We start from the raw sequence: 12,201 nt of genomic DNA, 5'->3' as shown, positions 1-12,201 counted from the left end.
CCGGGCGAGCCCCGCGGCGGGGCGGAGCGCCCCGAGGCCCTTTGCCGCAGGCCCGAGCCGGACTAGGGCCGCCACCACCCGCCTCAACGCTCCCCCACAGCGCGCCACAGCCTCGGCTGCCCGAGCAGAGCGAACACGGCAGCAGCGACGGGCCGCCTGCAGGCACCGCCGCAACAAGAGCAGCTCCGCACACAGCACAGCCGGCRCCCCCCCTCACCGCGCTTTGAACCGCGCGGCCGTTGGCGCCTCCTCCGCGGTGCCTCGCTGCGCATGCGCATCCCCGCAGGACGGCAGCCACGCCACCCGCCCCCACCGGCCCCTGCGCGCAGCCAATGGCGGCGCGGCGCCGCGGGGCACTGTGGGCAAGGGCGGGGCGGGGGGCCGGCTCCCGAGGGCGCCGGGAGCGGCATGGAGCGGGAGCGGGGCCGGGACACGGAGCGGGAACGAGGCACGGGGCCGGGCCGGGACACGGAGCTGAGCCCGGGCACGGAGCGGGAGCGGGGCACGGGGCCGGGCCGCGGCGCGCTCCCGCTCCTCCTCTGCCTGGCGCTACTGCTGCTGCCGCCCGCACCCGCCGCCGCCGAGTTCAGCCCCTCCCTCGACAGCGACTTCACGTTCACGCTGCCCGCCGGCCGCCGCGAGTGCTTCTACCAGCCCATGCGCAAGGAGGCCTCGCTGGAGCTCGAGTACCAGGTGCGGGGCGCGCGGGGCCGAGAGCGCGTTCGCTAACGGCACGGACGGCTGGAAATGCAGCAAACCGGGCAGGCCTCCGCAGGAGTAACCTAGCGCAGCGTAGCCGTAACGCTGCTGGCCGCATCCCTCCCTCTCTCTGCCTCTTTTTTTTTTTTTTTTACCTGCTGAGCTCTCGAGTTGCCCTCCTTGGTATCAGTGACCTCGCAGGGCACCACCCCGAGCACAAACACAGCCGCTGCTCCCGCGCGGAACACGCGCTCACCCGCCGTTACGTTAAACAGCCCTGGCCTCCGAGAAGAACCTTTCTCAGCCCTGTCTAGCTAGACTAACATCCAGATCCTGAAGCTCTTCATCTCAGGAGAGCCAGGATCTCCAGGCATCTCTGCTCACCCTTAGCTAAAACCTCTCAGGGCAGGTCAGCCCAGCGTGAGAAGCTGCGGTGGTTTCTGGCCCGGCTGTGGTGCCCCAAGATTTCATCCCGCGCCTGAGGAGTGCAAAGCAGGAAATCTGAGTTGCTAGTCCTGATTATTTCCCAATAGCTGTTAGTTACATGCAAAACTGAGCAGGGCTCAAAGGTGGAGGTGAACAAGCTCTGCTCACCACCCTGTCTGAGCAAAACTAAAACCAAAATGACAATGACAAAAACTGTTTTAGAAAGCTAATACAAAGTAATGAGGCTGTTTCAGACTACTAAAACAACAGATGTCTTAACAGGGAACCAATTCAAGGATGACGTTCTTTGCACTACTGGCAATAGTACTGATTTATCTTTCTAACTGACTATGTGCAAAAGGAACACTGTTCACAAGTTACTGGAAGTGGTTGGGTTGGTTGATTTGGTTGTGATACTTGGTTATCCACAACCGTTAGTGGCCAAAACAGCAGAATACTTCAGCTGGAGGCGCAGGTCATCCAGCAACACACTAAGTGCTGTGCCAACAGAAAGTTTTGATTTAACATACTCAGATGATATCATAGCTTTAAAGGTTTGTCACTATATATGTCTTTAATTTCATCAACTGTTAGCTGCTCGTTTTCTTTTCTGGTAGGTCTCCAGCCTTGCTTTCAGTCCATGCAAACTTTGTCTTTGATTTCATCAGTAAATGACATCTGTATTTAAATAACTTACCGGAAAACAGCAACACACCCCAACATGGGCCAAGTTAATGTCACTGTCAACGTGCCCCCTGCCACAATCGTCACCTCCTTCCTGTTGAGAACTTCTGCAGCACAACCTATGCTGGGATACAACTGTAACCACGTTAGTGCTGCTAAAACAGCACCGCTTTTGTTATGTTGTATACAGTTACTATGAAAGTTGGCTTGAACTCATGGGGCAGATTCACCTTCTAAATTGTTCCTAGGAAAGTTCCCGTAGAAACTCATCTCAGCAATGCGGACAGGAATTCCACTGTTTTTGTTGTTGTTTTACAGGTTTTAGATGGAGCGGGATTAGATGTTGATTTTCATCTAATGTCTCCAAAAGGAGAAACTCTAGTATTTGATCAAAGAAAATCAGATGGAGTTCATACGTAAGTTTTACCTTTTTATAAATACTTAATGCTTTTCTACCTGGATCTTGCAATGAGGTTACGGATATTTTTTGTTTTAATGATATCTGTTAATAGTGAACAAAAGCAATTATTGTGCAGTTTAAAATATTGAAAAGCTTGTTGTCAGTTATGTAAATAAAGGGGAAAGTCCCCTATTTCTTTTTTACCAAGGCATTATAATAGAGTATAAGAACCCTACTCATATATATATATATATATTTAGTCATTCACAATGCTTCAAAAGCCAAATAAAGCAAGCTGCTGCTATTTTCATCATAGTATGACTTTTAAGAGTAGGCAGGGTAGGTTTTACTGTGACTGCAATTTGTGATGTGTATTTAAATTTATTTTCATATAAAAAACTTACTAAGTTATTCCTAAATGCATGCTTATCCCTCTTAAACAGAAAAAAAACCAACTTGTTCATACAAGTCACCCTTTTACAGTTAGGGCTAAAAATGTAGTAAATTTAACAATATTTTGGTTATATATACAGTGTTGAAACAGAAGATGGTGATTACATGTTCTGCTTTGACAACACATTCAGTACTATTTCTGAGAAGGTTATTTTCTTTGAACTGATCCTGGACAACATGGGAGAAGAAGGAGAAAAAGATCAAGAAGAATGGAAGAAGTTTGTTACAGGCACAGAACTCCTGGATATGAAACTGGAAGACATTTTGGTAAGTATTCAATCCTAAATTATCCTGAATGTAAGAATATTTAGAAAAACTCGCTGTCATTCAGCCACTTGGTCTGATACATGAAAAAATGTTTTTAGGTTTGACTTCTGTTCCACCTCTTTTATGTGATATCTGAGGGGAACAACTTAACCTTAGGCCATGTTAATTAAGCCTTGTTACATGACAAAATGAAAATACTGCAGTTAACTATAGGTTTTGTAAGTTATCTGTCTAGGCAAGAAATTAATAGTGCATTAGTACATTATTATTTAGTATAGTACATTATACATATTGCTAGGTGTTACATGAAATGTCCGTTTTTTCCCCTCCTCCTCATCTTAAAAATATTCTTTTGTTACTTACTAGGAATCCATCAACAGTGTCAAAGCTAGACTAAGCAAAAGTGTCCAGATTCAGACCCTGCTCAGAGCATTTGAAGCTCGTGACCGAAACATACAAGAGAGCAACTTTGACAGAGTGAATTTCTGGTCCATGGTCAACTTGGGAGTAATGGTGGTGGTATCAGCTGTTCAGGTTTACATGTTGAAAAGTCTCTTTGAAGATAAGAGGAAAAGTAGAACTTAATATCTGTATGGTCATAAAAATATACAGGTGGGGGGAAAGCAATAAACTGCAAGAGGAAAGAAACAAACAAACAAAAAAAAAACCTTTCAGAACCTTTTGAACAGCACTAGACACACCAGGTTTCCAAGTCATATATGGGGCTTTTTAACTTTAACAGAAGGCTTTGCCCCAAGCTCTTCCATCTTTGCAAGTACTATTAACAAACAGTTGTTTTTTATGCTTGTAGCATTCGTTAATCATTCATAATGACTAGCTTATGCATAGCACACAGGATGTGGGTTCATATGCAAAGTAATGTCAATATTCTCATCTTACGTTTGCATAAACCTTTAAATGGTAACTTAAACTTGGTTTGTTTGATGTTAAACATTGAATTTAAATCTGTGCCTACATGTTTACAAAATTGGGGCTCACAGAGTAGCCCGTGGTTACCATCATTTCTTGTCAAAGTGAAACATTTTTTTTAAAACAAACAATTTGTCATTATGCAGTAGAAATAGTGTTCACGTAGAAACACGGGGCTAATATTGTGAGAACAAAATTAGAACTTTTTCCTTTTATATATAGATGACTGCCAACAGCACTTTAAAGATAAATATTGTCATTGTGAAATTGAGTCAACAGTGAAAAGAATTAGGAAAAAAAGGTGTAATTTATGTTCATAATTCTGTCTTGTTTTATAATCCCCTTTCTCCTTTTTGGCTGTTACATGAAATCCAAAATACAGCTGACTATATGGTGTTCAGATGGATGCAAACACAAATTAAAGCATAGTTTGTCAGCTCTTAAGTTACTTGAATATAATGTAGTAGATACATTTTTCAGGAAGTCATTGCTCATTTTCCCCCTTTTATTTTAGAGTTAATTAGAATTTGTCTACTACACATAAAAGACACCGCAGGAATTAATGTGACCTACATACACATCAAAAAAGCATATCTGTGCATTTATTTTTTTCCTTTTGGCTCACCCTAACAGGTCTCTTAGCTACATAGCTACATAGCTACATTCACAAGAGCAGCGTTTGTAAATCCAGCTGTTTGTATGCGTAAGGAGGCATGAATTAAGGGAGCAATAAGTAAAGGCCTCAAATTTCAAAATCAAATCAACAACTAACATGATTTAAGGCAGTCACCCTCAAATCAGTGACTTAATGTTATGAGAATAGAAAACTTGCCAAAAAATTTAAGTGCAAAAGAGTGAAGTTTGATTTTAAAAAAAGCAAGCCATTTTTTCAATGTGCAAAGCCACTGAAATTCCACACAGAAATGAACTAACTCTATATTTTCAACAAGTATTAAAGACTGAGCATATGAGTGGTCAGCTCATTCTTGGCTCATGTGGGTATTAACAACAGAACTGCAACTGTGAGACTCTTTAGGATAGTTATTTTAGGGGAATGAGGCAGAGTTTATACATGCATGAAGAAACTTCATTCAAATGGAGTAGATGCTATCAAGGGCTACAGTATTTAGGGACTGCAAGCCACCTGAGACAAGAGGACCTAGCAATACATTTCTAGATTTTTTTTCTAAATTAAGATATTATTCTTTACAGAAGTTAGGACAGAGGATTACAAAGACTGTTGAGCTGCTTCTTCCTTCTCCAAAGCTGCCTCCAGAAGACTGTTTCCCTTCAGCGTTCTGTCTATCTTCTTTTCCCACATGATGTTTTCTATTCTCAACTGCTTTTAAGTCGCAAGCTTATTCACTTGCTGAGGACAAAGTCCAGGAAAAGGTAACTTCTCCCACTGTGGCAGATATTTTTCTGCCACTTCCACCACCTTTCCAAGCAGCAGGTTCACTGACGTCAGCTTTCAAGGTATGGATCAGATCCCCCGGGGACAGACAAGTCAAGATTCAAAGGGCTCAAAAAAAGGAATCAAAAGGCTTTGTCCCTTTGGCAAGAAGAAAGGGAGCTATCTTTGCTTGAAGTGCAAAAAGTGTGATGCTACAAAACATCTGCAGAATAGTGTAACAGCTCTGTGAAACTCTTAAACTACCTCTTATATTTAAGTTACTAAATTCTAGCTTTCAGCTCAGACCTCTGTAACAGATGAGTTTTGCCAAGTTTTCCTAGAGCACTTCTGAAAGGACTAATAACAGAGCTCATCCACTCTGTCTTTCTCAGAGGTTATTCATCCAGTGCCAAAACAAGCCCAAATGTGCTTGCACTTCACTTAGTCTAGTTCAGTGTGGGGTAGGAGCTTAAGGTGCCTAGGAGTACAAGCTTCTGATAAGACACCAGACTAGATTCCAGCAGCTTCTTTGATTAGGGACAGCAGTCTCTGGTGTAGAAAAACAATGCAACAAGTATCAGCAGAGTTCAACTTCTTGAAAGTGTTATTTTCTTACTATTTCCATCCAAGTTCAGCTGGTTATACAAAATTTTTAAACAGGAAATAAACTGTAAAGGTTAACTGCTTGAGCACTTGGAAAACATTTATTCTAAGCGAAGGATTTGGCATTTAAACTTGCAATTGAGTAAATTTCAACTGAATTTTGAAGACCAGGTTGATTTTGATTGTATAAAATGTACAAAGGAGAACATCAATCTACAATAGTTTCTATTTCTTAATGGATTTTTTTTATTCAGAGTTGTGTTTTAAGACGTACAGATATTGAATAAGATTATGCAAAACAATATTTTCAATAAATGAAACTTAAACTTGTGTTTGTGCTCTTCATTTTATGGTAAGGAAAAAAAATGCTTTATCTTTGAAAACTACAAAAGATCGAGTATGCTAGACTAACAAGGACTTTACAAGACAGTCATGCCGCTTTTAACTTTTTCCCTCATGCAAATGACCCTATTTACACAGTCATCAAATCAGAACTGGACCGTCCTTCATAATCTCTCTTAAAGAAAGTGAAGATATTTAGGTCTGAAGTCAGATCAGACTATGTCAGCCAAGCAAGCCTTTCATTTTTCAGTATTTGCAGCGTCATTAATAAGTGTTCTGTATTACATCTGCAGTATATCCCTCCCTCAAAGCTGAGTGGCTTTGTTTTGCATGCAGTGAAGGTAGGAGCAGTTCTGGGAAGGATAGTAGGCACCGTCTTGTGCAAAACTGTAGCAGTTATGCTCCTGAGACTAGTAATGGATAACACAATTCCAAGTGTTAGAATTACTCTTAACACAGTGTGCAGCATACAAAGCAACACTTGAGTTACTGCTGTAGTGTATCTTTGCCCTGATGATATCATAGACAGCGAATTGATGCCAAAAGAAATAACCACTAATTTTCATTATATGCACACCCCCCCCTTTACTGTACAACAATGTAGAAACCCCATGACATTACCCCTAGTTAAAAGATTGCATGCAATGAGGCACTCTCTATGACATTATCTAGTATTATTACACTCTTCCATAATAGTTCTTTTTTTTCCATCTGTTAAAACTTACTCCTAAAGTTTAGGAGGTCTCTCCATTTAAAACTTCATCTGAGCCTTCCAGGTAGAATTCAAGCTGGACTGTCATGTACCTTACCCGTGTGCAGAATGAACCAAGAGTATTCCATTACTCAGGGTCATTCCAAAGGTAGCAGTGCTCCAGCTCACTAGCATTATTCACAAGATCCTCAGCTTCTGTTAACAGCCACCACTTCAAAAATGTTAGGTAACTACTTACTTGGGACAGAAAAGGAATTTACTGTTCGTTTAACCACCATGAAGATATTTTTGTCAATGTTTTAAATGCAGTGATAGTTTAACCAAAATTATTACTCTTGTAAATAACCTTGTAAAATACATGACAAAAATATTCTGATCTAAAATCAGATTTCCAGTTAAAGCCTTGCATTTTTGAGAAAAAGTGAAGTAAATTTGATGATAAATAAGCTGATAAAATTGGAGCAAATGGCAGGTAGACACTTTAAAAATTACTCGCCTCTAATCTGGCTTCCTTTTGTATCCTCTACGTATTACAAAGTGGGGAATGGAGTAGATGTTGCATTAAAGTTTCCAATGGCATAAACAAAAATGCTTTTGCTGCCCCCCAGTGCAGGATCTAGGTCCAGACCAGGGGTGGTTTGGCCCTTATTCATTAAAAAGGTAGACCTGCACCAGCAAAACTGGAGTCCAGAGAGTCAAATTAATTGCTTCAATTGCTGTACTTTCCTCCCATAAATCTAACCTCTACCCTGGCATGAGAAATCAGCATGGCTTTCTTGGAAAGGGGTGTTAAGAAATATATCTTGGCTATTTTGCTGCCCCAGGAGGCTGCTTGCTTTGTTTATACTTAAAAATTAAGCCCTAGTCCTTTCAGATACAGCACTGCGGGGCCCATGCCACTCTCTTCTCTCCTTTCACAGTGTTGCAGAAAATAAAAGCAGTAGGTTCTTCAATTACCGCAAGTATGTCACTTAAATTGCAGTGCCTCAGATGATTCCCCTCAACTGATCATTTTCCATTTATTATTTTTAACTTAAATAGGCTATAAGACATCACTCTCTGGTTTAACCCAAAAAAAAAAAAAATCAGAAGTTGATGTGCCACATGCGTTTTGGAAACAAAAAGTGAATGCACGGTTGCGGAACTCAAAAGAACCAACAGCAAATGAGCTTTAGTAAGTACTGACGTCAGTAGTACACAAGTGCAAGAACTACTTTGGCAAGTTACCTCAAGTAACTCTGTACCCAGACCAAGTTCTCAGGTTCTCAGAGCACCAAACTCCTAGCACAGCTAAAGCAGCATCCAGATCCCCAGACCAACAAACTTCCTCTTCTAAATGGTGGGTCCTATAGCTCCCGAAAGACTACAGACCTTGCTAAACAAGTCTAATTTACAACCAGACTTGAAAGGAGTCAGTGCCATCAGAAGTGGCAGTAAGGTCCTCAGTTCTAACCAGGCTGTCTGAATCCAGCAGGGAACAGCAGATACTGTGGACTCTGATTAAACAGTTGCCAAGCGCTCCTTGCGTTCTTAAGTTACCATGCTCTCTGGCACTACTTTCCTCACAACTATCTAGTAATTCATATTCCTTCAGAGCAAGAATGTTCACACTGTACTCAGTTGGATAAGATTGATATACTTGCCTCGTTGATAAAACTAGCACCACAGTGGCATTTTATCTGGTGAAATGCTTCTTTATCAATAGGCCAAAATTAGCATAAGCAGCCCTACATGCCAGGCTGGGTCTGCTCAACACAGTGTTGAGGCTCCAGCAAAAATAACTCTTGGAAAAACATCTGCCTGAACTGTTTTAGTGCAAAGGGGAAATCCCTGGTTCCAGGAGAACTGCACTTAATGCACCAACATTGGCAAACCAAAACAGTTGCACATGTGATGCAAGAGAGGCTAAAAGCCTCTGAGCAGCCTGTGTCAGGGCAGAGTGGTATTAAATCAGCACCTCTGACTTAAGATAACTGCTTGTCTTGCTACTAGCAAGTAATACACAAGTTCAAAGTTTTGCATGGTAAGAAAAAGTGAGAGAAACTTTTCTTCAGGAACTGATTAATGGGAATTGATAAGCTCACGGTATCTGAACGACAGCAAACTGAAACTAGAAAACTGAAACTAAAAAATCACTTTACTGCTGAAAACCAATGACCGTCTGTAATCACAAACATTACAAAAATCCTTTTTAGAAAGGGTATTACAGATTAATTTTACCTTGATATGTTCTGATAACAATGTGTGGATGCTTGTGCATCTGCAGTTAACAAGTAGTACATAAGTCACATGCACTTATGATAATAATTTTTTTTTCCAGCAGTCAACTACATAATCTGATTGCCTGCTAAGTACTTCCAGAAATTCTATCATTTTTTTCTCCTCTAACAAAACCATTTATCTTACAAAAGCATTTACATTCCTGATCAGGTCAATACATTAAAAAATAACACAATAACACCTGCAGAAAAACAGAAGGAAACAGAAAAAAAATCATACTGTAGCAATGAAAAAAATCACAAAAATTACTACTAGTTAAGAATATTTGATGATTCCCCATTATCAATAAGTGGCAGATGTAGGACTGGAAGCTCGAGACTCTGGAGCAGTTCCTTCAGCTTACGAGTAATAAGCAGGACAAATCAGAGGCTGTTTAGCGTTTCACAAGACCGCCGTGTAAGTCAGGCCTGCCGGAAGCCTGGTAACCACATTGTTCAGAGAGTGAACAGGAACTTCCTTTTTCTACCGTTTTCAGTTGGTGAAGTAGAAAGAAAAAAACAAAACAAAAAAAAACCCTGAGGTACAATGCTATATTGCTCAAAGGCCAATCGCTAGCCAAAGAAACAGTATTTTGACTCAAACCAGTACACGTGCAGGGAAAACGATCAAAAGCCATTTTGGACAAGACATCCTAAACGTGTGTGTGTGTTCCATGGTGCCCTCTCTCCTTCCCAGTTTCTGGAAGAGCACGTCTGTGAGGAACGAAACCTTGCGCCTGAATTTCCCCATCCTACATCAGCACCCTCAGACCGGGGACCAGCAGGAGGCCACGGTGCCTCGCGCGCCCTGCAGCGCTTCCTGGGGGAAGTTCAGCTGACGTGTCAGTTTGCAGCACCATCCTCAGAGAATCCATAGCCCGAGTGCTACAGAGGCATGGCCAGCTTAGCAAAAATATTATCTAACCAGCCATAGCAATCACCTCTTTGAACTAAGAGGGCCTTGTATTAGGCCTCTTTAAAATTCCTAGTTTGCCTGTCACATCTGGTTCCAAAGAACAGGTCACTTGTTTTGAAGAGATGTCAACTTGATAACTTAACTCCTGCACACTGGTAAAGATGGGGAATAATGACAGGGGATAGAAACTCAGTTATTGCAGAGGAACAGCTTACCCCGTAAGCCCTTCCTTTTCTTCATAGTGTTTTTGCTCCTCCATAGTACCCTATAACAGAAAGCCACTATTCATACAAGAGAAATGCTACCAAGAGGTAAATTAGCAGCGTATTAATAACATTTAGACCTAAACATTAATTTATAAATATAATTTATGTTAATTATAAATTAATAGCATTTATACCTAAAACTTTTTCAATTATGCACAAGGATAAGGAGTGGTGAGTCTCAGCTCGAATGCCCAAAGACGCCCACAGCTGGGCACAAAACAAGTTTGCCACAGTTCACTGAAGCCTAGTCCAGCCAGTTAATGAGAAAACTCCTGATTATGTTTTCTGAAAAGGGGGATCCCTCCATACCTCCCACCCTGTGCTGCCTCTACTACAGACATCCTTCATGGTCTCCTCTGTTCTGCAGAACAACAGCACAAACCAGGGAAGCAGAAAGTCAGCTCAGGTATTCATAGCCAAACCAATAGCAGTTCCCACTCAAATTCAGTACTTACCTCAGTGACTGCCGTGCAGGTGAGCGCCCAGACTACTTGGAGATTTTTACTAAACACTCGTATATGGCTGGAACTCAGCATTGTCCCTTTTCTTGATTCCAGTCCTACTTCTGATCCTTCTGCTTGGGCTCACACTTCCCTTCCCATAGCCTGAAAACCTTTACAGTTGTTCATTCACTGCTTCCTCTTCCCTCAACTTCCAATTGTTGCTTATGCTTAAGGTTGTCTGGATGTCTCACTGCTTTCCAATCTGCTGCCTGGCAGATGAAGAGCACCTAACGTACACAATGCATAACATTCTTATTAATATGCACAAACAAGAAAGAAGTGTATGTAGCAAACAAAAACTACCACTTTGCACGACGACATACATGACTGAATACAACAGTAACAACTTTCCAATTATTCAACAAGACATGGCAGAGCACAATAAAGTTCTTATAAATGGTGATTATAGAAGGAACAAACTTGCTTTAGTTATTGGAACTATTGATTATTTTCTTGCTATAAAGCAGGTTTTGAAGAACTTACACAGAACATAAATGAGCTCATAAGAGTAATCCTGCAGGTTTCAAACAGTTGTCTAAATATTTTGCAGAGCAACTTCTTTCAAGTTTGGAAAATGTAGAGCATCAAATCCCAAGAAGCCAGCTAGACCGAGCACATGTTTCAAAACAACAATGATCCTTAAACAGTAACACACACATCATCCATACTAGACTGGTGAAAATTGATATATCTATATCAAGAATCATCACAAAGAGATACGACAAACAGAAGCAGGTAACAGGAATCAAAAATGGAATATGAAAGGTGCATTGGACACAGTTAAGACATATATAATCCACACAAGTTAGAGTGAAGCTTCCGACATAAAATGCACTGTTTCACTGTTGCTGAAGGATGAGACTGAAAACAAGAGCAAAGTGTCAAAATTCAAGCTCATTCTCAATCAGGGTGCTTCTAACCGCTCTCCTGCTTTACTTTCTTTCCCTTGCATTACCTTTTTCAAAAGATGGCCATTATCCTTTTAACCTTTTTCAGGGACTCCAAAGGATTCCACTTCTTGTTCTCTCCTCCTCCTCCTTTATATCTCACCTGCTGATGAACCAGACTTGCCTATAAGTTTGATTTGTCAACCTGAAATTTAAAGTGCCTTGCTACATCCTTCTAAATAAATTCTCAATATATCTTTCTGACACCGCCCTTTGGGTGGCTTAGATATCAAATTAAATTCCACACGGCCAAAAGAGAATTTAAACTTTCCCCCTTGAGCTTTTATTTCTAGAGGATATCATTTCTTGCCATCACACCATGCAACTCCAATGTGACGCAACTGGAGAAGTGACATGGTTTGAAGACTGAACACTTTACCTACATAGCATTTGCAAGATCCA

General features: G+C 41.4%; 1 protein-coding gene across 2 annotated transcripts; it reads left to right on the top strand.

Annotated features, from left to right (window-relative positions):
• The first annotated feature begins 504 nt into the window (after positions 1-504).
• On the top strand, positions 505-4,375 carry TMED5 (transmembrane p24 trafficking protein 5). Of its 2 annotated transcripts, none has more exons than XM_026037937.1 (4): positions 505-693; positions 2,128-2,225; positions 2,743-2,929; positions 3,296-3,681. In XM_026037937.1, the coding sequence occupies exons 1-4, from the start codon at positions 658-660 to the stop codon at positions 3,512-3,514; spliced, it is 540 nt and encodes a 179-aa protein (XP_025893722.1). In that variant the 5' UTR covers positions 505-657; the 3' UTR covers positions 3,515-3,681. The 2 variants fall into 2 exon arrangements, with proteins under 2 accessions (XP_025893722.1, XP_025893721.1); XM_026037936.1 differs by lacking the exon at positions 505-693 and having other exon boundaries at positions 1,893-2,225; positions 3,296-3,463; positions 3,605-4,375.
• The last annotated feature ends 7,826 nt before the right edge of the window (positions 4,376-12,201 follow it).

The sequence above is a fragment of the Nothoprocta perdicaria genome, unplaced genomic scaffold, assembly GCF_003342845.1.
Source record: "Nothoprocta perdicaria isolate Ctin4 unplaced genomic scaffold, notPer1 scaffold_20, whole genome shotgun sequence".
NCBI classification, from domain to species: Eukaryota; Metazoa; Chordata; class Aves; order Tinamiformes; family Tinamidae; genus Nothoprocta; species Nothoprocta perdicaria.
The sequence above is the reverse complement of the archived record's forward strand: the minus strand, read 5'-3'. Positions and strand labels throughout refer to the sequence as shown.

Excerpts from the sequence above, each read along its gene's own strand:
- TMED5 (XM_026037936.1), top strand. The coding sequence starts at position 2,167 with ATGTCTCCAAAAGGAGAAACTCTAGTATTTGATCAAAGAAAATCAGAT. Across the intron at positions 2,226-2,742 it reads AAATCAGATGGAGTTCATAC|TGTTGAAACAGAAGATGGTG; the intron begins GTAAGTTTTACC and ends TTATATATACAG. Across the intron at positions 2,930-3,295 it reads TGAAACTGGAAGACATTTTG|GAATCCATCAACAGTGTCAA; the intron begins GTAAGTATTCAA and ends GTTACTTACTAG.